General features: G+C 35.3%; 1 protein-coding gene across 25 annotated transcripts in view; it reads left to right on the top strand.

The window, feature by feature from the left end:
- MBNL1 (muscleblind like splicing regulator 1) overlaps positions 1–23,354 on the top strand; it is a gene marked incomplete at its 5' end in the record, with an annotated part of 193,871 nt that extends 170,517 nt beyond the window's left edge. For 6 of the 25 annotated variants that reach the window (XM_081080082.1, XM_081080064.1, XM_081080081.1 and 3 more), the window contains 7 exons: positions 3,324–3,581; positions 4,745–4,798; positions 5,718–5,871; positions 13,751–13,786; positions 14,476–14,570; positions 17,664–17,738; positions 20,503–23,354. In XM_081080082.1, the coding sequence (XP_080936208.1) occupies positions 3,324–3,581; positions 4,745–4,798; positions 5,718–5,871; positions 13,751–13,786; positions 14,476–14,570; positions 17,664–17,720 (654 nt within the window). In that variant the 3' untranslated portion in view covers positions 17,721–17,738; positions 20,503–23,354. The remainder of the gene's footprint in view (positions 1–3,323; positions 3,582–4,744; positions 4,799–5,717; positions 5,872–13,750; positions 13,787–14,475; positions 14,571–17,663; positions 17,739–20,502) is intronic. The other 19 variants (XM_081080087.1, XM_081080085.1, XM_081080073.1 and 16 more) reach the window with 5 other exon arrangements.
- Positions 23,355–26,849: the final 3,495 nt, after the last annotated feature.

The following is a 26,849-nucleotide window of genomic DNA, read 5'->3' as shown; positions in this document are numbered from 1 at the left end:
TTGATGGAATTTGATGCAGCCGTCAAAAATGATCACTCTGGACATACTTAGTAAAATGAAAAGTACTTATGCTACGTTGTTGAATAAAAACAGGTCACCAAATAGAAGCTATACTATAATTACAACTATTTGAAAAATGTGTGCATGCAGAAGACTAGATGAGACTAGGAAAAAGCCATACTGTTATTCGGAGTTTCAAATTTAATTCTACTTTCTGTGTTCCAAATTCTCTGTATAAGAAATCGTGCTATTTCTGATCCTGATTTGAATTATGAGATCAAATTGGTTGAAATTATATCCATCAGTTGTCATTTGCTAATATATATCCAGGAGATTTCTTTTGGGGACCAGCATAGTCTATATAAAGTTTTCTTGAGTTTATCAGAGAAACCAGGCCAATCCCATATTCAGTTGTCATTGGATAGATCTTGAAGGCTTAGATCCTGTTTTCCTGATGGTGCTTATTAAAGAAAAATGTGTTTTAAAAGCTTTGGGAAGTGTTTTCTGTTTCAGTAGGTACCGACAACCCAGATGCACATTTAGTGCTTTTCCAGCTCCTGTGGCCTATAGGTCTCACCAGTACTAGTTTTCAGAAGAGATTTTCTATTTCGTCTTTATTTTTTCAGTCACAAGGATAATGGGAGATCAGCTATTTCAGTATATTTCTTTTTCATTCCCCATGTCAGGAGAAACCTTGCACTGGTTGGGAGGGAGCAGTCAAAAAATGCGTATCATGCAAAAGAAGTTAACAAAATTCTTTGAACCTCAGAAAAGGCTGGCTTCAGAACAAATTCTAAGCTAATTGCCAGTTATCAGCTCTGCTTAAATATTTTTAGAATTCTCTCTGAATACATCCTGGAAGAGAGTAAAGAATACAAGATAATAAACCTATCCAATAAATAAACCTATCCAATAAATAAAGTTATACCAAGTGCACACACGTGCATAAAGCAAATGGAAAGGGCTGAGAAGGTATCTTAGCTTGACCGTTTTTGTGTAATTCGAATTTAAGTTCACATCACTGAAAATAAAAAGAATGTTGAAATAGAGAAGAAGTCAAAATCAGCCCAACACTCAGATTATATTTTGGGAGAGCTGTGCTCAAATCTGACACCAGCACTGGCATAATGGTTTTTGGAAAATAGCAAATCTTTGATTTCCATAGCTATTAAAGTTCCTACAGCTAGATTACCTTTAGACAGATCATCTTTCTTGTCAGTGTGGCAAAGAGTAAGGTAAACTGAAAAATAGAGTGTTAGTTCACCTGCTGCCCGTTTCTCTGTGAGCACTTTCGAAAAAGCACAAACGACTGACAAGCAGCGGTGTGAGATCACATAGTTTCCTGTTGGATGAGGCTGCCTTGACCGATTTGCTTAAACAGAAAAGTAGCCTTTTTATTTAATACAGTATAAACTTAGCATCAATTTCATATATATACATGAAAAGTTTGTATTTTCATGGAAGTGTGTCTGTCTTCCTGTCTATGTTGATGAGCCTAATTTAGTAAGTGTTGGTTAGGGACTGGGGATTTGAGGTTTAGAAAGCGCCCCAATTGATTCTTATGTTCAGCCAGAGTAAAGGACTATTGTTCTGGATAGCAGCATAATGATGTTTGCTTTTCAAATGACAACCTCCTGGTTATCCTTGTTTTCTTTTGTTCAAGAAAATACCTGCAACAGAAAAAATACACAGGGTTGTCTGTAACTTCCTAAGTCATTTTTGTGTTCTTAATGTCTCTCAGACTATCTGGCACGCAGTAGTTATTCAATAAATTTTTAAAATTAAATAAATTGAATGAGGTGATGAATACAGTTGGCCCATTAGTATGCATGGAGAATACAAAGCTTTATCTAATAAGTTCAAGGTTTCCAAGTAGCACAAGATGTCTTTTATAACATTCTAGTTAAGATATCGCATGATATAAATTATGCAGTTCTTTCTGAAGGAAGCAGTTTCCTCAATAGTGGGCTATGACTATAATGAAGAAAGCACCTAGAATTCAATGTGATCATTTTACGTACACAAATCCAAGAAAACCATTGCTTTTTAAGTAGGAAGAGGGTTCCCATTTCTCTTTCTTACTGAACTCCAAAATAAAGTGCTCGGGGTCTGTACTCATTTGCTCGGTTTGTGAAAAGATGTGTGAAAAATAAAAACTCTTTCCTTGAAGCCTGAAGTAGAAACTTGAAAATATTAAAAGGATATTCCATGTTTTAGATGGCCCTCTTGTGGTAAAAAGGTCAAACTATCCCAAATGAAGACAGTTCTGGAAACCTGACAGGAGCAGGCACCATTAATAGTTAGAGTCAAAATTGAGCCGACGAATGCAAAAGAATCCGTTTCACCTTCCTCCCGTGGCCCCCATGGCAAAATTAACAGATAGAAAACAAATAGACTATAACAAAAACTAATCTTTCTATCTGCTTTACGTAGTACCAAGTAAATGTCTAATGACCAAAAGAAAAAAAAAAAGGCTCCTGAAAACATTTTACTAAAAAGCCATCAAATTTTACTTTTTACACCGTCACTTAGAAATAATTTCCAATTAGCACAAAAGTTGCAAATATAGAACCAAGAGTTCCTGCCTGTTCTTCACCCAGTTTACCTAAATATTAACATCTTAACATAACCGTAGGGTCACCTACAGAAAATGAGCGTTGATATATTTCTATCAGCCAATCCAGAAAGCTTGATCACATTTCACTCTTTGCCTTATCGGCATCCTTTGTTTGACTCCAGAGTTGTCAGGTCAGTGACAAGGCCTCAGTTTGTCTTTCGTGAACTTGAGACTTTGGAGCAGTACTGATCAGTTCTTGTAACACATTCTTCCATTTGTTTGTTTGGTGTTGCCTCATGATTAAATCCCAGTTATACATTCTCAGCAATAATACAAGTAAAAGGATGTGGTGCCCTTTTTCCAGTGCATCCTAAAAATAAGTACATGATGTCATTGTGTCTTGGTACTGGTGATGTTAACTTTGATCCCTAGGTTAAAGGGGTGTTTGCCAGATTTCCTCGCTCTGAAGTTACTATTTTTCCCTGGGTAATTAATAAATATATCAACACACTTTTCGAGATTCGATATTTTACCAAATTAGTATCACAAAGGCATTTTCTGGCTCATACACATTTTACTGAAGTGGGGTTATAATTTGTATACCCCAAGTAGGAAGTTTTAAGATATTTTGTGTTTTGTTTGCAAATCATCTTTTCCCTTTTCACCTGTAGCCGTCTTTCCCCAGTCTTGTACTTTAAGTAAAACGCTTCTGAAAGATTCTACTTGTTTCTGTTGACTGACCCCCATGCACTTAATGACTCTGTAGGTTTGTCGAGAGTACCAGCGTGGCAATTGCAACAGAGGAGAAAACGACTGTCGGTTTGCTCATCCTGCCGACAGCACAATGATTGACACCAATGACAACACGGTCACCGTGTGTATGGATTACATCAAAGGGAGATGCTCTCGGGAAAAGTGCAAATACTTTCATCCTCCCGCACATCTGCAAGCCAAGATCAAGGCTGCCCAATACCAGGTCAACCAGGCTGCAGCAGCACAGGCTGCAGCCACCGCAGCTGCCATGGTGAGTAGCTCCCTCCTTGCTAGCCATCCCAAAAGCAAAATGAACAAGTATCTCTGACTCCAAGCTCTTCATTTATTAACTTTTATTTTATTTATTTATTTTTTTTTGCTGAAGATATGTTTGTTCAGGTATCCCAGACAATACATAATGAAGTTACCATTCACAGAAGTGAGGGTAACTCCTCAAATGGTTCAGATTGCTTCTACCTTTGGCCTAATTCGTAATATTCTGTCTTATTCTAGACGTAGGGTTTCTGAAATTTCTGCTTTGTAAAGAACACCTGTCTCCTTTTCAATTTAACGATATTGCCATTTTCGGTCCTCTTATTTCTGTGTGCCATTTAATCAGCCATTGTTCTCCTCTGGTGTGTTCTTTTGCACATCAAGGCTCTTCTTTACATACATCTTGCTTTTAACATAACATAATCTGAAACTATTTAGAGGAATCGCTTCGACAAAATTGTTTTGAGAATTAGCTGCAAGATTTTGAACAGTATGCTATCAAGACTGTCTTAAATAATATTGTGGCATAAACATAATTGTAAAACAAGAGAAGCTTGACATGCCATTATCTAGAAAGAGAAAGATAGCCGTACTCAGGAGATAGAAATTGGATAATTTAGAATAGATACTAAACTATAGTCTTAAGGTAAATTTTAATGTGATCTAATAGCTGATTTTAACGAGTCCATTCTTTGTTCTTTGCTTAGCTGTTTTAATGTCCTTTTCTTACATAAATATGACTTAATCATTAAAAATATTCATAAAACAACACTGTGGTATTTCATAGCACAGTAAAATAATCACGAGAGAGGTCTTTTCTGTGTTTGTTTACGGATACTTGAGCAAAAATACAGAAGGCTGACTCTCTCCTCCTCTCTTCCTTTCACTCTCTTTTTTTTTCCGTTAGAGTATCTTGTTTGTAATTAACTACAAAAAGGAGTTATCCTCCCAATAACAACTCAGTAGTGCCTTTATTGTGCATGCTTAGTCTTGTTATTCGTTGTATATGGCATTCCGATGATTTGTTTTTTTATTTGTTTTTTCTCACCTACCCAAAAATGCACTGCTGCCCCCATGATGCACCTCTGCTTGCTGTTTATGTTAATGCGCTTGAACCCCACTGGCCCATTGCCATCATGTGCTCGCTGCCTGCTAATTAAGACTCAGTCGGCTGTCAAATCACTGAAGCGACCCCTCGAGGCAACCTTTGACCTGGTACTATGACCTTTCACCTTTTAGCTTGGCATGTAGCTTTGTTGTAGATACAAGTTTGTTGTTTTTTGTTTTTGTTTCTGTTTTTTTTAATCAATTTAAAAATATATATATTCCTTTTTCGGTTATAAAGTTGTAAAGTACAATGCAAAACTGAGTGTGGTTTCCTGACAAAATTAGTGGAAAGCCTTATAATATGAGTACCTGGATAAATATCGTACAATGAAAGATTCTGAAAACCCAGCAGCCCACATTCAGTTTAACTACATTGTAGAATCGTCTAATGAAATACTTTGAAGATATTAAAAATGTATTTTTGACTATATTTTATGTACCTATTTGATTAGCATGGCTTTAGTGATAGAATTATTTACTTTTTTATATTTATAGTTCAGTGTCTAAGGAAAAAAACTTGCATGCTCTGGGACATTTGCATGTCTAGGTAGATCTAGGGGGAGGAGTAGAGTGGGGTTCATTTTTATTTTACCTGTTTCAGTCACTCTGTACAATTAACTATTAACATTGCTTATACTTGTCAATCCTCATGGAGCTCACAGTGCAGCTTTTCTTCTTTTCCCAAACAGTGGCTTCTCAGAGGAAGCCTGAAGCATTATGGGACTTAAAACACTTTAACACATTGTAACATGTGCTCTTGTACTAGTGTTTTGTGGTGTTTTTTTTTGTTTGTTTTTGTTTTTTCTTTTTTTTTTTTTTGACAAAATATAATGCTTCTTTTAAAGCTTTTACCTTGCCTTTGTTTTAATTTTTTTTTTCTTTATTAGAGCCCCTCCCCTCTTGGGTAGTTAAATGCTCTGCTGCTTGCTTGCTCATGCTTCCTAACAATTTTTGCCTTCAACTGATTTTTCTTTTTTCTTTTTCTCTTTTTACTGGTATTTGTTTTTTATACTCATTCACTAAACAGGGAATTCCTCAAGCTGTACTTCCCCCATTACCAAAGAGGCCTGCTCTTGAAAAAACCAACGGTGCCACCGCAGTCTTTAACACTGGTATTTTCCAATACCAACAGGCTCTAGCCAACATGCAGTTACAACAGCATACAGCGTTTCTCCCACCAGGTAAGGGATTTGAGTTTGTTCATAAATGAATCTGACAATCCACATAGAGTCCTACAGGTAGAGCAGATGAACCAACCATGCCCCCAATTTGTTGTTAGTCATAACTAAGGTGGAAGGTAAGGTGATCAACAGTGGAAACTTATCTGAGGTATCTCAAGTGGTTTTCCTTAAAAAACTAAGAATTTTAGCTTCAAGAAACATGGATTAGAGATCAGTGATGTTTTATATATTCATTTTTGTTTGTGTAGTTCGGAATTGAAATGTAGTTCTCTTCTTTTTCTTTTCTTTCCTCAACACTGTTATATGTCTGTTAAGCTACTTTATGACACTTTTGTGCTGTAAGACCCCTTTGCCTTCACGATTCCATAGAGTTCATTTCAATTATATGAAATGACACCTTCAGTTTTGATGTTTATTTTTCAGCCTTTTTGTTTTCAAGGTGGAGGATAAAAAAACTGACTCTGTTCTAGAGCTCTTAAAAAGTGCTCTTACCAGTACCAAAAAGGACATTGCTTAAAATCATCATTGCTCCTAAGCTAATATTGTAACAGCCCTAAATGCCCAGTGAACTTTATATTTATTATTGACTTATACATTTATGGTTTCACTTGATTTCAACTTAGTCATATAAACATGCTCTAGAACTATCCAAAAGGGTATAAACATTTTAAAACACAAACTAATCAGACCCTGGATAACCTGGAAATTTGTTTTAGTTCACTCTTCATTTACTTCACAAAAATACATATTAAACTCCTTGTAATCTGAAATTCAATTAACCAGAGACCAATCCCATTTTCCTCTTTATCTCTTAACCTTTTCTAAAAAAAAAAATCCCATGGGTTCTGAGATTTATCTAATAAAATAATTTTATTAGTTAAATGAATAAATTTTTGACTAGGTGTGTATGTCGGAGATCCAGATGCATTAGTATATTGACCGTATTAACAGAGCATTAGGTTCATACGCCAGGAGGGAGTGTGATCATTTATTTTTGAATAAATGGAAAAAAGAATAAATTAAGTTCACATTAGTTTTTATTGCTAAGCACAACTTTTTATGCCGTGCATCTTTGAAAACCAGTCATTCATGTTTAGAATATGTAGTAGCATTCAATGAGCTATAAAATTCCACTACTTTAAATAGCCAGTGTCCGAGGCACATCGGCTATGTGTACCCATGAAATAGTATCTATCAAATTGCAGTTTGTCCATTTTCAAATTAAAATTAAATCGTTTTGATCTGATCTGTTTTTGCTTCTGAGTTTTAAAAAAATCATATTTCTGTTATGTTTTATAATATTAAAACTTCTTTCTCAACACTTACAGTTTTCCAAAGATTTCCAACATATATAGTTCTCAAGGAATTAATCTTTTTGCTCTTGTATAAATTTCCATGCCCCTAAATTTATGCTGTCTCCAACAAATAATCCATCAGTTTTCCCATACTCAGGTCACTAGACAAAGTTTCAAGGAATTACCGGTAACTACCATCATGTCTTTGATGAAATTAAAATTATTTTGTCAATTTATTTCATTGAATAAAAGATTATCGGTAGAAATGACAGTTTTCCTACTTAAAATCTAAAAATAAAAACAAATCTGACTTCTTCTATATATTTAAAGAAACCTAAAATAATCAGTATTCAAATAATCAAAAGGTTTTTGCATTAGTTTCTCCAACAATATTCAAACGACTAAAGACTTTTCTAAATAAGCATCACCATTAATTGTGTGATACGCATGACCCTTATTCATGACATCAGTCTTGCTCTAGAAGGGCTTTTCTTGTGTGAATAGAACAGAGCAAAGAGGATCAAGTCAGAGAAAAAGAATAAATACGTTCATAAATCAGAATCTTGCTTATCCCTCTGTTCTAGAAACTAAGTAGTGTTAACTTAAAATCTGCCATAATATATTGAAATATGCTGAAAATTTTAAGATATGTTTGCATTTTTATGATGATTATGTATCAGAGATACTCTGTTCTTGATATTTGTAATGAATATGATATGAAATTATTATAATAGTGATGTAAAGTAACTTTTATTTGTAACCCAGTTTTAAAGGGCTTAAGCTGCTGGTTAACCTTGATTAACCACATAATCAGAAATAGGTACTGCCTCCATCATGCTTTAAATATATTTTTATTTGTAATATGTGCATGAGTGCACAAAAATTGACCCTATAACATGAAAAGGTTAAAATGGACAGCCCATCTCTACTTCCGCTACACCCCTTCGTCAGACAGCCAGAAAGGAAAGAAATCTAAAGCAGAGAATGTAAACTGAAATACCTCCGGGACCAGGCAGGAAACATAAACAAGTGAAGCAAGAAATAAATTGGAAGCTGTGGGGTGTGGGAGGCACTGGGGAGCTCAGGCCAAATCTAAAGAGGACGGTCAGCGTTCAATCTTAGCCTTTTGTTGCCGCAGAGAAATACCTGCCTGGCAACTTGCACCTGGTGTACCCTGCACCCACTTTATGGCTCTATTTACCTCATAGTCTATGTGAACCTGGGGTTATTGTGCAAACACTGATGTCCAGTGTTGCCACATGTTATGATTTGTTTCCAGATATTCTGGACATTTGGATGCTCATATCTGACATCTCTCAATTTTTAAATTTTATCAATTTTAATTCAACTTTTTTAAAAATACCCTTTGAGAAATACAGGAAAACCATCCTACCACAACTTCATACGTAATCTCATATATAATATTATAACTGGGATAAAAGGAAGTTCATTTTCCAAAGTCTAGGATATTCTGGAGACATACAGCAGAATGCTATGATCAAAGCATCCCATCTGATCACCATATCATAATTTGGAAGGTATATTCTGAAGTCTTTATTGGAACTGAGAGGAAATGGAAGTCATTTATTTTGGGCAGTTTCAGAGCCCTATAGCCTGCTTCAATAATAACTTCAGGGATATGTAGGTCTGTTACATTGAAGTTACAGTGAAGGCACAGTTGGTTAAATCCTTAGAGCAGGTGACTATGTATACAGACTAGGTTGCTGGCAAAAGATCAGGATTCAGTGGCAGGCCAGCCAGCTAATTTAAGAAAATCTATGTACCATTCCTTTTAAGAACAAAATTGGAGTTATATAGCATCTCATCTAACCATCTATCCATCATCCATTCATGCATCCGTCCATCCATTTATCCATCATCCTTCCAACCACCTATCTATCCTTTACTCTCTCTCTCCCTCCTTCCCTCCTTCCTTCCTCTCTCTCTCCCTCTATTCTTTCCTGTTTTCCATCCATCCACCCACAAACCTATCCATCCATCCATCCATCCATCCATCCACCCATCCATCCACCCATCCACCCATCCACCCATCCATCTTTCTATTCATTCAGTCAACAAACATTTATGCCACATGTTATGCCAGTATTTATACTAGAGATTGTAACCTTAAGATGCAAGGGCTAAATCTGGAATCCAGAAATATTTGTCGAAGAATGTATAAATAAGAACAAAATGTGAATCTTTTACAAAGTGTACATATTCTCTAGTTCCAAGTCCCAGAATTCTGTTTTGCCTAGGCCAAGTTTCACACAGTTTGTTGAAAAGAGCCACCTTTTACTAGTGTTTGCTCTGTGCCATGCTGCACTGGGTGCTTTATATACAAATCTCATTTTTTCTCACAACAACCCCAAAAGTTTGACATTAGTATTCCCATTTTACTAATAGTAATTTGGGGCCTAGAGAGGTCCAGTGATTTGCCCCAAGTAACACAGCTTATAAGGTTTAGATAAAATATAAACTTGGGTCAGTTGGGCATGGGTCAGTCTCGCAGTATCTGTGAGCTCTTTACATGAGAACCTAAAAAAGAATTTGGGAAAATGGGACAAATGGGACTAGCCCTTACTGATCACCCAGCTCTATGACTGGTGTTTCACACCCTATATCTCAGTTAAAGATAAATACAAATATTAAATTATGTTCACATTGCAGTTGTGTGTTTTTTAAATTTTAGACATATATTTCTGTTTTTTACTTTTATCCTTCAAGACCAAATTGATTATTTGTACAGATTATGCATAATCTAGGGTCTACTTACGTTGTAAGTATGAATTTCACCCCCAAAAGTAGGATGTGTAAGTAATTTCACTTTTACACCCACATCAGTTTATATTCCTGATTTATATTAAGTTCCACTCTAAACTCTAACCTCACTACTGGTTGGACAGAAATATTAAGTATTACTGGGATTCCAGGACCCTATCCTCACATTTCCTCCTCCTCAAAGGTCCTGTGCAGTCCAGTAGTCTCAGGCAACTCATTCTTTCACCTTCAGTCTGCACTGGTCACTGCTAATGTAATCACTGTCCATGATTACAAAGTTTCTTGAACGCTGGTACTCCAGGGTTTATATGCAATGCCTACCTTGGGTCCAAGCATCTTGCCTAAGCCTCCCAGCCTCCCATGCAGCCCATTCCCTTGAAAACCTGCTGCCTGCTGGGCTGTTGGGAAAGGACAGGCTACCTGCCTAACTATCATGGACCCTGCAGACAGCCCTCTTCCTCAGTCTTGAATCTTGTTTTTGGTTTGTTTTTTTTAAGATTTAATAACCCTTTTCAGATTCTTTATTTTTGTATTAGTTTCAGGTGTACAAAACAAGGTAATAGTTAGACATTTACACCTCTCACAAAGTGATAAACCCCCTCCCCCAATCTACTAGCCCTCTGCCATCATATATAGCTGTTACAATACCATTGACTCTATTCCTTATGCTGTACTGTCACAGGATGTGGAGTTCATTCTTGAATTTTTCTTTCTGCTCTCCCTCACCATTTTTGCCCTTCTGCCAGCCTCAGAAGCACACCTCTGTTAACTTCTCTAAGCATATTGCCCTCAATCAGTGTAGGCTTATGATTTAAAAAGATCTAAAAATAAGTTTGCTTCAAGCAACTTCAGCTTTGGCTTGTGCATGGCAACTCTACCCGATAACAGGAAACAAAAGACCAGGAAACTTTCTTACAGGGGTAGAGGAGAATATTCAAGGGTTTAGGGTTGTTTTCACAGAAAGAAAATAAAATGAAGATTGTTCAGCTTTTCACTTTTATTGTAAGTAATGGGATTAATGCAAGCGGTTTCCTTGAAACTTAGCATAGTGATTATAAATCAGGCTTGGAAGTTTAAATCCAGTTCTACCACAAATTATAATCTATCTATACATTCATATTTTTCCATCTGTAAAATGGATATAATAATGGATTTTATAGGGTTATGTTTGAATGAGTTTTAAACATAATATTATAGCACATTCTCTCAACACACTTTTCCAGGCAGGTCTAAGAGTTTAGAATAATGCCTGAAACATAGTAAGCTCTAAGTTTTATTTGTTATTTCTTGGATTTTAATAATGCAATAAAATAGAATTCAGTAGATTGAATAGAAACAGGAATAAATTATATGAAGCTGCAGCTCTTTGAATATCAATTTTGAGAATAATTCAATTGTGAACTTTTAGTCCTAAATAATGTAAGTTATTTTTAGAAGACCTTAAGTCAGCTTTATACTTCTGATCATAATATACCTAAATAGGCTTGAATTATCACATCTAAATTTGAAACTCCAACCAAATCTCCATTGTAATTCATTTCCTCTTCGCCTTGAAGTAATTTTAACTATGCCTACATCTCATTTGTAAATTTTCTTCCTACATCTTTACACAGAACGATTAAAAAATTTAATTTAAAAAGTCATGTAATTAAAGTAATGCATTTCTCAGAAACACAACATTCTGCTATGCAAATATCTCCATAGAGAAAATTTAACATTAACAAATACATTCACTTAAATTGGCTGAAAATTGAGGAAAAAAATTTAATTGGCTACTCGTGAATCATTATTAATAAATCGGCCCATTTTTTGATGTAAAGATCGATATTATGTTCATTTCAAAAGTGATTTTTGTTTTTGGTAAGTGGGTCCTACAGCATTATGTCTTCATATTTGTGAGTTATTGCACCCTGGCTAGTATTTTCATTGCTGCCTTATGTTTATTTGCTGCGAATCCCTCTCAAAACTGTGTGCATTGGTTATAATGGTAATGAGGAAGATAACTCAAACTAAAATTTAAATTACAAAAGCTTTGGGGTTTTAGAAAGGTAGGGTTGAGTTTAACTCATTTTCAGCATGTGCAGGCTTAATTATGCATGGGATGGAATAGACTAGGCAAATTGCAGCATAATAATAAATAATAAATTGAAAACATATAACCTGTACAATATTTAAACTGGCTTTAATATTCCTAGAATACCACGTTTTTCCTTTTCATTTGTCTCTTCAGCCTCTCTTTTCAAGCCCTCCCCTCTACCATTAGCGGATAATGATTTCTCAGGATCTAGACCCAGTATGACTCTATTAAATTTTGCTTGCTCACCTGTCTCGGATTAACGTCTCTGTTATTTCTGGTTTGTTTTTGTTGTCTTTCCCAAGTGTCTGACTTGGTAGTGGTAGCAAAGGACAGAGATCTCCCAGTGTCTTAGATAATGCCTCTTGCTGTAATAGTACTCCACCTGAGAGGAAGCCTCCCGGAGCTCCATTACCAAGTGTAATCACTGATCCTTGTGTTCACAGTCTCATTGTGATAACAGACTAATTGCAGCTGTTACAGGGATGCCCGTTAAGTAATCCGTGGTTCTCAATGGCAGCTTTGTTTTGTAGGACCATCTTTGACAAGACTCAATTGGCAGATATTTTTCTAACGAATGTTCATCCCAGATGCTGCTAGTATTTAAATAGGAGGTGCCAAGCTTTAGATAGAAGTATAAAATCATTTGATATTTTAAAATCTGGGAGTCTAAAATAAACTCATAGAAAGAACAGTGGTTTTGTATGTGGAAAAGTGCCCTGTACTTGGTAAAATAGATTTTTCAATGTTTATATGTTAAAGACAGTAGGGACTTTATATGTAATATTAATGTAACACCATGGTTGAACAATTGTGAATATCAGTGATAACACCCCATATGCGACATGTGTATCTTCATTATCTCCCATTCAGGGTTGTGTTTTCTTTTTTTGAAGTCTAATTACCAATTTTTTGTTTGTGAAATTTTGGAGACTATTTACCATTCCAAGAAATCCTAAGGGTCTAAACCAACAATGAAAACTAGTCTGTTTTTCCCAGATACCTATTGAGTAAACCAGTTTGAAACATAAGAAAGTATATCCCCTCTAAATGTTCTTCCTACAGTTAAATTCCAAACTAACGCAGTGCAGAAGTTTCATTTTCTCTTTATACATAATTTATGTCTTGGTATCCCTTCAAATAAAATTCCTGTATGAATGATCACAGCCTCTCCCATGTCTGTGTGATGCTGACACAACGAACAGGGAAATAAAACCAAGGGATAAAAATGAATGTATTGGTTTCATTACATTGTTACGTCAGTTTTGTGCATTGAGTGATTTAGCATTTTAATAATAAATAATATTTCCACTTATTTAACATGTGCTCAATATAAAGAAGACATTAAGGCATTCCTATGTTAAAGTCAGAAAGAGCAAAGCTGCCAGATGGCTAGTAACCAGATTAAAACAAAATTACAGTATTATTTTAAAAGAATTAAGCAGGTTTAATTTTTTTCCAAAATACTTTTATTTATAGGCAGCAATTAGGAGAAACAAAGTGTACCAGCACACAGTTAAACTGGCTTTTATTCTTCACTTGAGACTAGTTCTAATTGATCACTGTGCTATTGTATGATTTGATTGTGCTGACAGTTACATGCCACTGTTCCCATAATAACAATTTTTCTTCTTTGTTCAAATGAATTTCCTAATTACACGTGTGATGGGATGTTTTAATTCTTTTCCCTTTTCAAATCCACCTTCCTGTTGCAATGCATGATGGGCAGGCTCAATATTGTGCATGACACCCGCTACAAGTGTTGGTAGGTGCCAGCTTTGTTTCTTGATTATCTTAAACCTATGGTGCACCTCAAAGCCCCTCAAAATCCACTGCTAAGTTTAACTTATATCTATTGGGCAAGTCCATTTCCCTTTTACTAACACCTGTCAATTAAATGTCATTTTCTATTTAATTGACATGGACTCACATAAATGTTTTCTTCACACACAAGTTTCCTTTAGTCACCTTTGGTGGATTTTGATTGGACTATGAGTTCTGGTGTGTAAAAAAAAAAAAAATCTGTCTCATAAAAGTAATATATTGTATATTTTTCTAATAGTAAATAAGAAAAATACTTTCATTCAAACAGATAACTGTATATATGAAATAAATACCTGTATGTTGACTTAGATTTTGAATGTCTATGAACACTATATAAAATTCTTGTTTTTGACTTAGCAAATTAAGCCTGTTTGTGTCAATTTTCTTGATTTGATGGTAACAAGCTTTTTTTCCCCTTTTTTTTTTTCTCTTTCATCCCCCTACCCTTTCTCTCCTTGGAATGTTGTCCTGCTTTGCGCTGTGATTGCATGTCACTCGCTGGTGATGATGTCCCGTCACATGGCTTACTGCTGTGATAAATACCATGCCCAATTACCCCTCCATGTTGCCATGGTTTCCATGTTGCCACACTCTTCTGTATGTTTGCTTATATGATTTTCCCTCCGAAAGTTCCCATGGTGCACGGTGCTACGCCAGCCACTGTGTCCGCAGCAACAACATCTGCCACAAGTGTTCCCTTCGCTGCAACAGCCACAGCCAACCAGGTTTGCTAATTTACAGCTTTGTTTCTTACAAACCAACTCTAATAGGGCTCAATCCAACAGCCCTTATGCACGTGGATTTCCCATTGAGGTCAGTGGGAATCGTGTGTATGTGAGGGCTGTAGTGGGTGCTTTAATAGCATGGGGTTTCAAAGATACCTCTTGTTGGCCTACACATTCTCTCTATGACGAGCCGCAGAATGCTTTTTTGCCATTTGTTAAGTGCTCCCGAGTTGTCGCAGCTCCATTTCTAAAGCTACTAAAATGATATTTACACAAGCAATTCTCATTTGGCCTCCAACCAACCGTGCAGGTATTTCGACCAATCAAAACTGTAGCTAATTTTTTAAAAAATTACTTTTTTTTCAGTTACAGTTGACGTTCAAAAAAATGTGGCTAATTTTAAGGTTTTTATTATAAGTATTTGGTATATACAATTTCTCAATTCTTGCCTAAATTCTTAATAAAAAGCAAAATATTTAAATGTATGACATATGCCACAAATGACTAACTACTCTTGTAAATAGAGTTTGTTGTAAATGTTTTATAGTTTTATTTGTTTGATAAGCAGATTGCATATTCCAAGTAAATTTGTGTCCAAGTTTTGATTCTCGGTGCTTTAAGTAGGACAAAAAAAACAACCTAAGTGTTTTTATTTCTGTAATTACTCAGCATAAATGTTGGGGAGTTGTGAAGGAAGAAAAAACACACTAAATATGGTAAATTGAGTCATTCTGTGTTACTTTTAAGTAAAAGGGAACTGTTTTAACTGTGTTACTTTTAAGTAAAAGGGAACTGTTTTAACATTACAGGTTACTTTTAAGTAAAAGGGAACTGTTTCAGAAACTTAAATTTTATGATATACAAGAATGACTAAAAGAAAATGATTATTAAAATATTTAAAAGTTAAAAATTGACGTTGAATCAATGAGCATTTTTCTGATGCTATTTAAAATTACGTTCTAAAAATACTGGTTGACTCATAATCAAATTTATGTAAAGTAGGTTTTGGCTTGAATATACAGATATGTTTGTTACGAAAGCAAAGTTCAGTAGGGTTAAGAGCATATGAAAAAATTTAGAGCCAAATCAAATTTCAGGTAACCCCCAGACTGAGGTTAAATGTAGCCCAGTGAATGTCAAAAGAACCAGTTATCAGATGGGAATCAACATGTTGTCCCTTGGGAAGAGAAGACCAATCAAGTGCCATCTGAATTTGTAGTTACGGCTACGAGGAGTGGCCCCCCTGGTCTCTACAATACACTCTGTACTGTAGAAGAACTGTAAGCTATTAGTACAGCTATTAAAAACATTCAAAAGCAGTATGCCAAGTGGATGTATCTTAAAGTTTCAGAAAGGCTTTAAACATTTGGCAAAGATCCTTAGTTTTTCTGAAGCTTGTCAAAATAGCCCTAGATTTATGCTAACACATCAGACTCATTTACAAGAATGCTAGATTGTGCATATGTGGCATGTTCATAATCTATGGCAGAAATTTCTTAATGGATTCGACGCAGTCCATTTATGGTGTAGATCAATGATGCTCAACTCTCTTGTGTGTACCATGTATGACCATAGAATTGCTGGTGTAAGCAGAACTATAGCAAAGCAAATTTCAACATGCCCTTGGCCACCTGGATTGTAGGGGACACTTTACTTTTTGCATTGTGCTGTGACCATTTCATGCATAATCTTGGGTCTTCATACTGTTTTACAACCAAAAGAAAGACAAGGGAATGGATATATATATACACACATATATTATATCTACATATACATACATATGTATATGCCTACAGTACATTAGCGATGCTGGAAATAGCTGATGCCACAAAATGCAGCCTGCATGCATGCAGAAGTTTATAGCTGGCCCTTCATCTGCATCGATTGGTGTTGAAGGTCCTTGGTATGTTTCGACAGCCCCATCCTTGATGCTTCTACACTGTTGGGTGCAACATCCTGTCCTGCAGCAGCAGGAAAAATGGTATGAGAAGCTTCATTATGCTTGGAGCACATTTTCGTGCCATTTGCCAATGCTGTAAAGTTGTGTAAAGATGTTAGTTGAGAAATGGAAATAAAAGAGAGACATATTAATTTACACTCCAGACTGTGGATTGTAATATGTTGAATTAGTCTAGAACATCTAAATTGAAACAACAAACACATGCCTTCATGTATGTGATTTCACTCTTCTCACATCAACCTTGCTGAAATGGGGTTAGTGCCATTTTATAGATGAAGAAATTTAAGCATGGAGTGATGAAGTGCTTTGCTCAAGGTTACACAACCAGGCAATAGATCACTAGTGTTAGAGCCCGTGCTTTCAGTCCTCTAATAGTCTTAATCTGTTGCGCTGCCTCCCCCAGGTTAGCAGCTATAATTCTGGGTTGGAGGAGAATCAGGCCACAAATTGGCTTTGGGAACTATTGAAATAAGTCACCTCTCTATTGGTTTCTTACTGTATTTTCTCTCAAGTTTTTAAGTTCTCTTGCCCATTTAAAATACAATAAAATGTGCAATCAGGATTCAGAAATATGTTGTGACATAAACTTGTGCCCTAATCCAGTTCTTTTGAAATACTCGTCCATAAGTCCACACCTGGTATTTTAAATTGGAAAAAAAAAAGTTACGCACCATAAGTTGAACAAAAATGTGAGAAATTGGTTGCACAAAAATAGGCAAGACATTTCCTATTTTGATTTCTGGATTACTGAATAACTGAAACCACAGGGGTGTGTGTGTGTGTGTGTGTGTGTGTGTGTGTGTACATGTGCGCGCACACGCGCACGTGTGTAGGCCAACAAAAAGGGCTTCTTTCAATTATTGCTCTGCATGAAATTTTGATAGTTTTACTTCCCTTACTTCCTAAAAACCAATAACATTTATAGAATGGTATTTAACACAAAGATTAAAAAAATGAGTTGCTACTTTGGCATTAAGTTTACATTAACTTACTGTTATGTTGACCAGATAAGGACTATCATCTCACAGCTGAATTTCACTTTTCTTAAAAAAACTTAATATTAAAATGTTTTCATGTCTTGGTTGTTGGCTGGCTCGCATGGATCATTCATTAAATAATCTTTTATTTGCTAGATACCCATAATATCTGCCGAACATCTGACTAGCCACAAGTATGTTACCCAGATGTAGAATTTTCATCACTAAACAGTAAGTTTATTATGTAATATGTAGTATATATTCGTGGTGGTTTCTTAAGATAACAATTGTGTAATGCGCTTAAGAAAATTTTTGCAACTTTCTGAGAAAATACTTCTATAGAGCTCACATTTTTTATCTTAGATGGGTTATGAGGGATTCCATCATAACATTTGGTAATAGATATGTTAATATCACTTAAATATACATAATACTTAGGGAAAATAAATTTTGTTTTTATTTCATATTAGAAATAAACACAAGCATGAAAGAAAAATATGATTTAAAACTAAATAGAAGGAGTAGATGAGGCCCTGACAAACTGTTTCTTAAAAGACCAGATAGTAAATATTTTTGGTTGTGTGGGCCATATGATTTCTGTTGCCACACTTTTCTGTTACAGTTACTCAACTCTGCCATTGTAGCATAAAAGCAGCCAGAAACCATATGTAAATGAAAGGGTGTGGCTGTGTTCCAATAAAATTTATTTGCAAAAAATAGGCACCAGGCCAGATTTGGCTCACAGGTAGTAGTTTTCTAATCCCTATTGTAGATCATCATTTATTTTATGTTTCAATATTTTTGTAAAATCCTAAATGAGAACATATATCCACATCACCTCATGCTTCACCACCCACAGGATCATTAGAATGTAGATTCTAAGTTTAAATAAGTATATACACAAACTCACATACAGAGGGTGTCAAAAAAAAGTATACATTTTTTTGGCATCCCAGTACATTCATACACATACATCTACATATCCAAATGAACTTTAGGTACTTTGAAAGTGTCATCTCGGACAATCATGTAATTCTGAAAATGTTGCCATTGTTCAAAAATAGTCTAAAGGTCTTGTGGTTTACCTTCAGACACATTGACTTACACACTTGCCATGGTGGCCGTTGTTCATCCTTAGAGCATATACTTTATTCAATACGCATGCATCCGCATTATCGTGTGTGCTCAGAAGTATATTAGGTAATTGTTTTTATAGCTTAAAAGAGCTACAACATTTAAAACTGAATCTGGTACATAAGATGAGTGATCATTCTTTGTTGCTTCCTTTCATTCATTTATCTCTTCATTAACACATTTACGACTGACGTTTTGGTGCTACTGTGTATTAGCTACCATGTCATTAAGGGAAAGGTGAACACACAATGAGATAAAAATATAAAGTTCAGCACACTATATTAAAATAAGAGAGGTTTGAACAAATTTCTCTTGGAGCAAAGGTGAAGTTGTCCCAGAGTCAGAAATCAGAGAGAAGGGAGGAGTATGGGCCTTATAGAAGGACAGCATGTTGAGTCAGGAGATGGTGGCAGAGAACCAGTGCAGAGGCCCTTGTGATAATAACCTATAACAAGAGCTGGACAAAGGTCGAGGCCATGCAGAAGAGGATAAACAAAATTTGATAGCCATTTAGGAAAGAAATGATAAATTCTGTCTACCAAAGACATATTACCTACCATCATGAATTAAATGACTGAAAATTATTTTTGTTTATTTCTTAAGCATTCTCTATGCAGTTCTGATAAAAACATTCATTATTCTGAACAATAGCTACATTTTTTAATAAGCACATTGCTTTGTAGTATGTAGGTTTGGAAGAAGAGTTCTGTTGACATATTTAAAAAATCTGACATATTAAAAAAATTCCAAGCTTTAATAGTCAATTGAGTATGTTTGGTATTATATATACATAACTGGGTTCTATTTCTTAGCAACAATCCACGTTGAAAAAGTCCAGCAATTAGCGAACCAGTGGATTTGTTTGTGTTGAAACTTAGGCTTATAATGTTGCGTTTTTATAACAAATGATTGGTCATTTTCATGAGGAGTTGCAATATTTAAACTGGTTAGTGAGTGCAGAAAAATGGTGGTTTTTTTTAATAATCAAGGTGGTATTCTAAAGTATACGTTTCATATGTAAAGTTTCTCTGAGGAGAACAAATTTCATATAAAAACTGGAACTACTTACAAGTACAGTGTAATATCTATTCAATCTTAATTCATCAGGAGCATAAGGAATGATGTTTATTTTTCTTGGCTTTAGGGAAAAAAAATCATGCCAAAATTTAAATTATCCAAAACAGTCAATTTTTTTCCAAACATATGCTGTGCTAATCAAACACCCAAATACATTAATGCTCCTCGACATATGATGGGGTTATGTCCTGATAATCCACTATAAACTGAAAATACTGTAAGTTGAAAATGCATTTAATACACCCAACCTACTGAACATCACAGCTCAGCCTAGCTGGTTTCTACTGAGTGATTATTGTTTCCCCACCATTGTAAAGTCAAAAAATCTTAATTATAACTATTGTAAAGTCTGTGTGGTGAATCATGTTTAATAGGACTTGTTGCATGGATTTTAATTTTGTAGGCCAGATCATTCCTCTTGGAACGTATGAAACTTTAGAGGGGAAGTAAAGTGAGTTTAAATTCTGCCCCACAATGATAGTGCTAAAAAAGAGCTCTACTATATTTGCCCCTCGTTTCTGCACATTTATTTTACACTTTTAGCTGAGCGTTGCGTGATACTTGAGCAGAGTGTACAGTTTCATTAAGCTCTGCATGTCATTGTAGTCTCTTCGAGTTGATAAATTTAGATCGATTTGTACTTGTATTTTTTGTTTTTATCTGAAGGCATGTCATAGATTTCATACTTGAAATCAAGAAATACAATTTTCATAGTAAATATATGTTGGAAACTGCTTTTAGATATTGTCTGTTTTAACAAATATTATCTTTTTTTCCCTTATAGATCATACTAAAGAGGAAAGGACAGTGTGCTTGGTTAGCGTAAAGGACGAGGTCATTAGCCATATTGTATATACCGTCAAGCAACACACACAAAAACCCCTCAGCCACAAGACATCCACACATTGCATGTTAATCAGAAGAAAAGACAACATGGAAATCCACTGCACACTGTTGCCTATACACTTTGTACATTTAATTGATATTCGTGCTGAGGTGATATTCCTGTCTCAAAGAACGACATCGTCTTTCTTTTCTAGCACAGAGTTATGCATTAAAATATGCATACCTAATTAGTTTCCTGTATATTCATGCCATCTTGAAAAGACAGACTATGGTGTAACCATGATTCTATTATGTATTGGTACGTCTGTAGACCAAGATATAATTTTTTAAAAATAAGTTTATTTCTTTCAAGGTTTACAAATAACAAAGGTGCACCTTGTATTTAAAATTGCCATTATAGATGAGAGTGTGCATGCACAGTCATTTTTGTTTAAGAGTAATATTTTTAATGTAATAGATTGTAAGATGTGGTGAGGGAGGGATCTGACAGAGATGAATGTGCCAAGCAAAACCACAACTGTGTATCTTTTAAAGCACATCATGGCTTTAAGTACCATGTTGTTAAGGATTCTCATGAAGTGCCATAGACTGTACATCAAATTAGAGTATTATTTCTTCAGTGTTATTGTTTTCAGAGCCACATTTTTTGTTGCTTATTTGCTAGTACTAATCAGTCAAAGGGCACCATCCTTTTTTTTCTTTTTCTTTTTTTTTTTTTTTTGTTTGAAACCAAAGCTGTCTCAGAAATGGCCAATTTAACTTTACAGTAACAATAGACAGCACAACAGAAATTCTCTCGATACAGATAAACTCACACATACTGGGGATATATGTAATAGATATATATATATAAAAATTATTTTAATGCATTGTAGTGTAATATTTATGCATACTATACTGTATAACATGTTATTCAAAAGGGATATGCCATTTCTGAGACACGATAACAAAAAGAAATGTTTGAGGAAATTATTTTGCTTCTATTTATAGCTCTGTCAAAAGTCAAAAGACTATAAATGCTTTGCAAAAATGGTTTCACGTTTGCTTAAACGCTTCACCACAGTCACATTTAAAATAGTGACTCTAAACAAAGAAGAAAGCAGCACTGTCATCAGATGCATGATAAACCAAAATATGAAAATGGGAAATGTCTAATTAACCTAGCAATTGGGTGGGTTAAGTACATGGGTGAATTTTATATGTGATTTGTTTTGTTTTGTTCAGATTAACTGCTTATAGCCTTAGAAAGCCTTTTACAAAATTTAAAAAAAAATAGATGTGCATTCAGTTTTTAAGAATGGATTCATCCAAAGGAATTCCTTTTTTTGTGGTTTGGATTTTGCAGCTAGTAAAGGATATTTTTGCTCTGTTCAGCAGTTCTAAAAATTGCTGAAGTAGGGGCCAGGTCACTGGTAGTTAGAGTATGGAATGGGAGAAGTGAAAGTTCTGTTATAGAACTTTCCATACTTCCAAGTTTACTGCAAGTTTTTATGCTTGAGAGAGATGCTTTCTAATATAAGACTGATGTGTTGATTTTACTGATTGTACTGTACATCTATTAAAGCCTTAGATTATTACATTACGGGTTGGAACCCATACCAATGTAATTTCAATCGTGTTAAGAGAGTAATGGTGACTTTCACATGTTATTGTAGTTAGTTACATTATAGAATATTACTTATTTTTCTTGTTAAAAATGTAGTTTTTCATTTCCTACATTTATTAAATTTCATTTTCTATTAACAATTGAATACCATTTCAGTTTATAGACTATTGTTTTATTAGATTTTACCGATGAATTTTTCAAAATACAAAAAAAAAATTAAAGTAGTTTTTCCTTCATAACATACTCAGTTTTGAATTACATGTAGTGTCATATGAATATTCGTATTATTGTTAACTAAATGATTTATATTTTACTGATTTAATATTAAAGTGTAAGAATGTCAGTCATTGTTAGTTCTTGTCTAGTTTTCATTAAAAGAACAAAGATCTTTTATATGGATATCTTATAAATATATAATCATTGCTAAGTAAGAAGTTAAGTTGTTGCTATGGCAACAATCCTGGCAGACAATTGAGTAATATTTTGATGATTTATTTTGTTTGTAATTAGTTATTATAAGAAGATCTAGATCCTAGATATTAGAATAAAATTTATTTTCTACTGTATCCATTTCAAATGTTAAAGTATTGTTTAATATTTTTGAAATATCCCTGAATATCAGGCCTTGTTATAAATAAGCTGCATAATCAATAAATAGAACAAGGGACTTTTTGTTGATAATCCAAATACTCAAAGTTTACGTAATGAGAATTATAGCGTGTGTGCAAACTCTTGAGGGTTGATTATGCTGCAGTTTAGCATGTTGGAACGTCTAGAGAGAAGGTTGACTTTTTGCACTTCTGTATATAGTCAAAAGAGAGAAACCTGTATAATAGTAAGATCTTATTTTGAATAAAAACGTCTATAATTACAAGGAGTTTTGTTAAGGCTAATAAAATGACAGATTGAGCAAAATTGCTTTTGCAAAAGTGGCACAGAGTTAGCACTCCATACCCCTTGAAACATGTTGCTTTGCTTTTTGTGAACAGCTTGTAGTTTGCCAGGATTTTTTCAGCTGGAAAGATATGCCATCCTTCCGAGATCTCATGACTGACAAAAACTCCATTGGGCCAAATCTGCCTGAAGATCATTACCAAAAATAGCAGGTACTTCAACCATTAAGGTGAAATCATGGATCAAATATTCCTTACATTTTTCAAAACTACTGCATGTATAAAACTTCAACAAAAAAAAAAAAGGAGAGAGAGAACTATACTAAGGACATATATTATTCAAATCTGTTCTGCCAATTTCAGTGGTTTATTGTTCACACACACACAAAAGTCTTCAAAACAAGTATTGACTTTCACAAAATTGAAACCATAAACAGGCAAACCAAACAGCACACCGTAGCTATAGTTGTTATGTGATTGTTTTTTAATTGCTGTAGGATCCTGTTCTTTCAGCAGGTGGAAAAAAAAATAAAACAGTTCAAAAATTTCACGGTTTTAATTTTCAACTCAGAAGCACTCAAAAAAGCAAATGTGATATTAGGGCACTTGTTTTATGAAATCATGTAGCCAGCCTTCACTCTAGCTGGTTATAAAGTTGCACTTATCAGCAACCCTACCACTTTCATCTGCTGAAAGGACAGATGTGCTTGGTTTTACTATTATGTAATCACAACTTACTTTCTGCTTGTAGTTGCTTAAAATTATGTATTTTGTCTTGGGCTGCAATTTGTTTTATGCTTATTTTATTATTACTGCAGTAGTTGACTTTGCTGTATGGAAAAATAAAGTGAAATTGCCCTAATAAAACTTCTCTTTCTTAAGTACATTTGTGTATCTGAGATTGAAGTGTAAATTATTTTTGCGCCTTTCGAGTATTCGTGCATGCCTGCCATTACAAACATATTGATATGAAAATTCATCGTCTGGTTTTAACTGATTGCAAGTAAGGCATTCACTGTTTTCCTCACTAAGTATCCTTTGATACAAAGAATGAGAATGTGAATCTGATATACTGTCACAATTCTATGCCCGTTGTTTTCTGAAAAATCTTGCCTTCCCCTCCCCTTACAGTTAAAGTGCTGTTTGATATGATTTTAGGTGTAGGGGGAAAACTGTAAGGAAAAAAAAAAAAAGACATCCTCTCATCCATTCTAGATCACTGTCTTTCTATTAAAGAATGTTATCTGTCTGACTGCCCCAGGAGCCTAAAAATCAGGCAATATAAGATGATATTTCCATAAAGAAATAAAGATGACACTTGATTCCGAGGGATCAGAGTTTACATATACGTACACAGCTGAGCCAGGCGGGGACATAACTCACGCCTGAGGGTGGGTGTGTGGGTGTGAATTTGTAAATGGTGAATTCAATACGTGGTTGAAGTGAGGCTTGGTTTCCCAGATGGCTTTGCATTTTGCAGTTTCCACAGATAGCCAGTGAAGGCCAAAGTTCCACTGTGAAGCAGTTTGCTCCTTTAATCGCTTAGTGCTGCTACTTGATGTGACTGCCACTGGGTCTCTCCTCCGAGCTGCAAATTCTCCTTTGCGGGTCAATTTTTTTTCCCTAACCTTCTTGCAATAAATGTAAGTGCATTATTTATACTTAATATGATTCTTTTACAGGTTGCATGCTATAGAACATTTCTGTTATTCTCTGTAGATCTCACTATTCGAGATGCTGCCTATCGAAAAGAGCTGCCCCAGTGATGATTATCTAAAGCTGTTCCCAACCTTTTTGAGGAACATGAAAACATCCGGCTTTCTCCAATTAGTGTTAATACTTTGGCTATCTTTAATTGAAAAATAATTTACAATTACAGAAGGCGATTGTAATATTTTCAGTACTTTAAGTGAAACTGTGTTTTATTAATCACACAGCATGTTCGTGAATCTGAAAAATGGTATCTGAGAGAAATTCATTCTCCAGACACTTACTGTTCAGGAGTTATTACTACAGCAACCACTAGGGGTCCTCAGTTCACAGGATGGGACCCTGTTTTAGACGTCATTAGCCTTATTTGAGAAACAAAACCTTTTACTAGAACCTATTATTTCCTTACAGACTCTAGAAACTCATGGAGCTCACACTTTGTGATGACCCTGAAGGTCAGTGACATGCAGCAATCCATAATTTTACTGAGGCACGATTTTGAGCGGTAGCTTCCATCATACAGGAAATAGTCACGTAATATGTACAGGAACCTATGGGATACTCAGCAACAAGATTTCATTTTTCTACTTGTTATTACTCCCTTCTCTGATGAGTCTAAGGCAGTCACTTTAATATTTGAGGTGCTCTAGTATGTGTTCTGAAGACAATATAATGTTCAAGAATCTGGAAACTTGAAAGTCTAGAATATGCCCATTTTTAAAAGTTCAAAGTCTGCTGTATTAATATCATGAAGAGGTCCAAAAACGTGAAATACAAAGATTCAAAGTCAAGGGATTGTTCTGAGTTCTCTTGATCTGTCGAAACAGCACTGGACCTCATTGAGATATCTCTAAAGTGGCCCAGTGCCATCCCCGAGGCTGCAGCACGACACATCATTCTTGCCATGGGTGGTCCCAGCCATCCCCAGAAGGGGCCTTGGCACCAGCAGCACTTGAAGCCACCTTCGGATTGTTCTTGTATGAGTCCATGTTGAGCCACAGTCTCCCGCTCCAAACTGCTTGGGAGTTGGACTTCAGGTTCTCACTGGGATTTGGGAACTGCCCTTCCCACGCCCTGTGCCAAATTTCTCAATGTTGTCTGCACATTCCCTGGACAACCCTCATCCTCAGCTGCCCTGCCCTACCCCTGGGCAGGGACTTAGACAACCAAGGAGGCAGAGCTTACTCTTTTTTTGTCTTCTGAGAATCTGACCCTCAGTTCTCTCCCTTTTTGCTGCATGAGCTTGGTATTTGTTCATGTAATGTTTTTCTTTTGCTAATTAAATGTGGGGAAATGGAGAAAAAATAACCTGCCCTTGAATTTACCATTTGAAGAAAAAAAATGGCCGTGGCAGTCAGAGCACAGAGAAAATGTGTTTAATTAATGACCTAGTTGAGTCTGTCAGAACCGGCTTACTGAAGCAAGAGTGATCAGTTTCTCCCTAGATGGGTTTCATAATGACAAAACGTAGAGTGTCTTTTTTGACAGATAAAGAATAAATCGGAAGGTTTATTCATGGTGGTTGGGAGCCACCAGGTTGTTATGTAAATTCTAACTGCCACTCTCCCTCACTTTTACCTCTTGGAGCCTGGCTTGTTGAACACCTGAACTTGGAACTGATAAGAGCTTCGTGGCTGGTTTAAACTGCAAGTTTGGGTGGGCTTGTGTGATTCCACTGCAAAGAGCACAATTTCACTGGAGAGAAATTTTAACAATTGCAACAAATTCCTGTGCCATGGTCATAATTACATCTCAAAATACAAAAGCAACCACAGAAGGAAACATGTTCTCTGTAGGAGGGTCCCACATTTGTGTGACACCTCAGGGTCAAGAGCTTAGCTGCTTTTTTTTTTTTCAATTAATTTTTTTAATTTGTATTTATTTTTATTTTTTTAATTTTTATTAGTTTCGGGTGTACAAAACAATGCAATAGTTCGACGTTTCACCCCTCACAAAGTGATAACCTCCTCCCCCAATCTGTTGCCCCTCTGACATCTTATATATCTATTACAATTACATGGACTCTATTCCCTATGCTGTACTCCATATCCTGTGACTATATAAAGATATTAAATT

Source organism: Rhinolophus hipposideros, assembly GCF_964194185.1.
Source record: "Rhinolophus hipposideros genome assembly, chromosome: 2".
Lineage (NCBI taxonomy): Eukaryota > Metazoa > Chordata > Mammalia > Chiroptera > Rhinolophidae > Rhinolophus > Rhinolophus hipposideros.
This window is presented reverse-complemented; position numbering and strand designations above follow the sequence as displayed.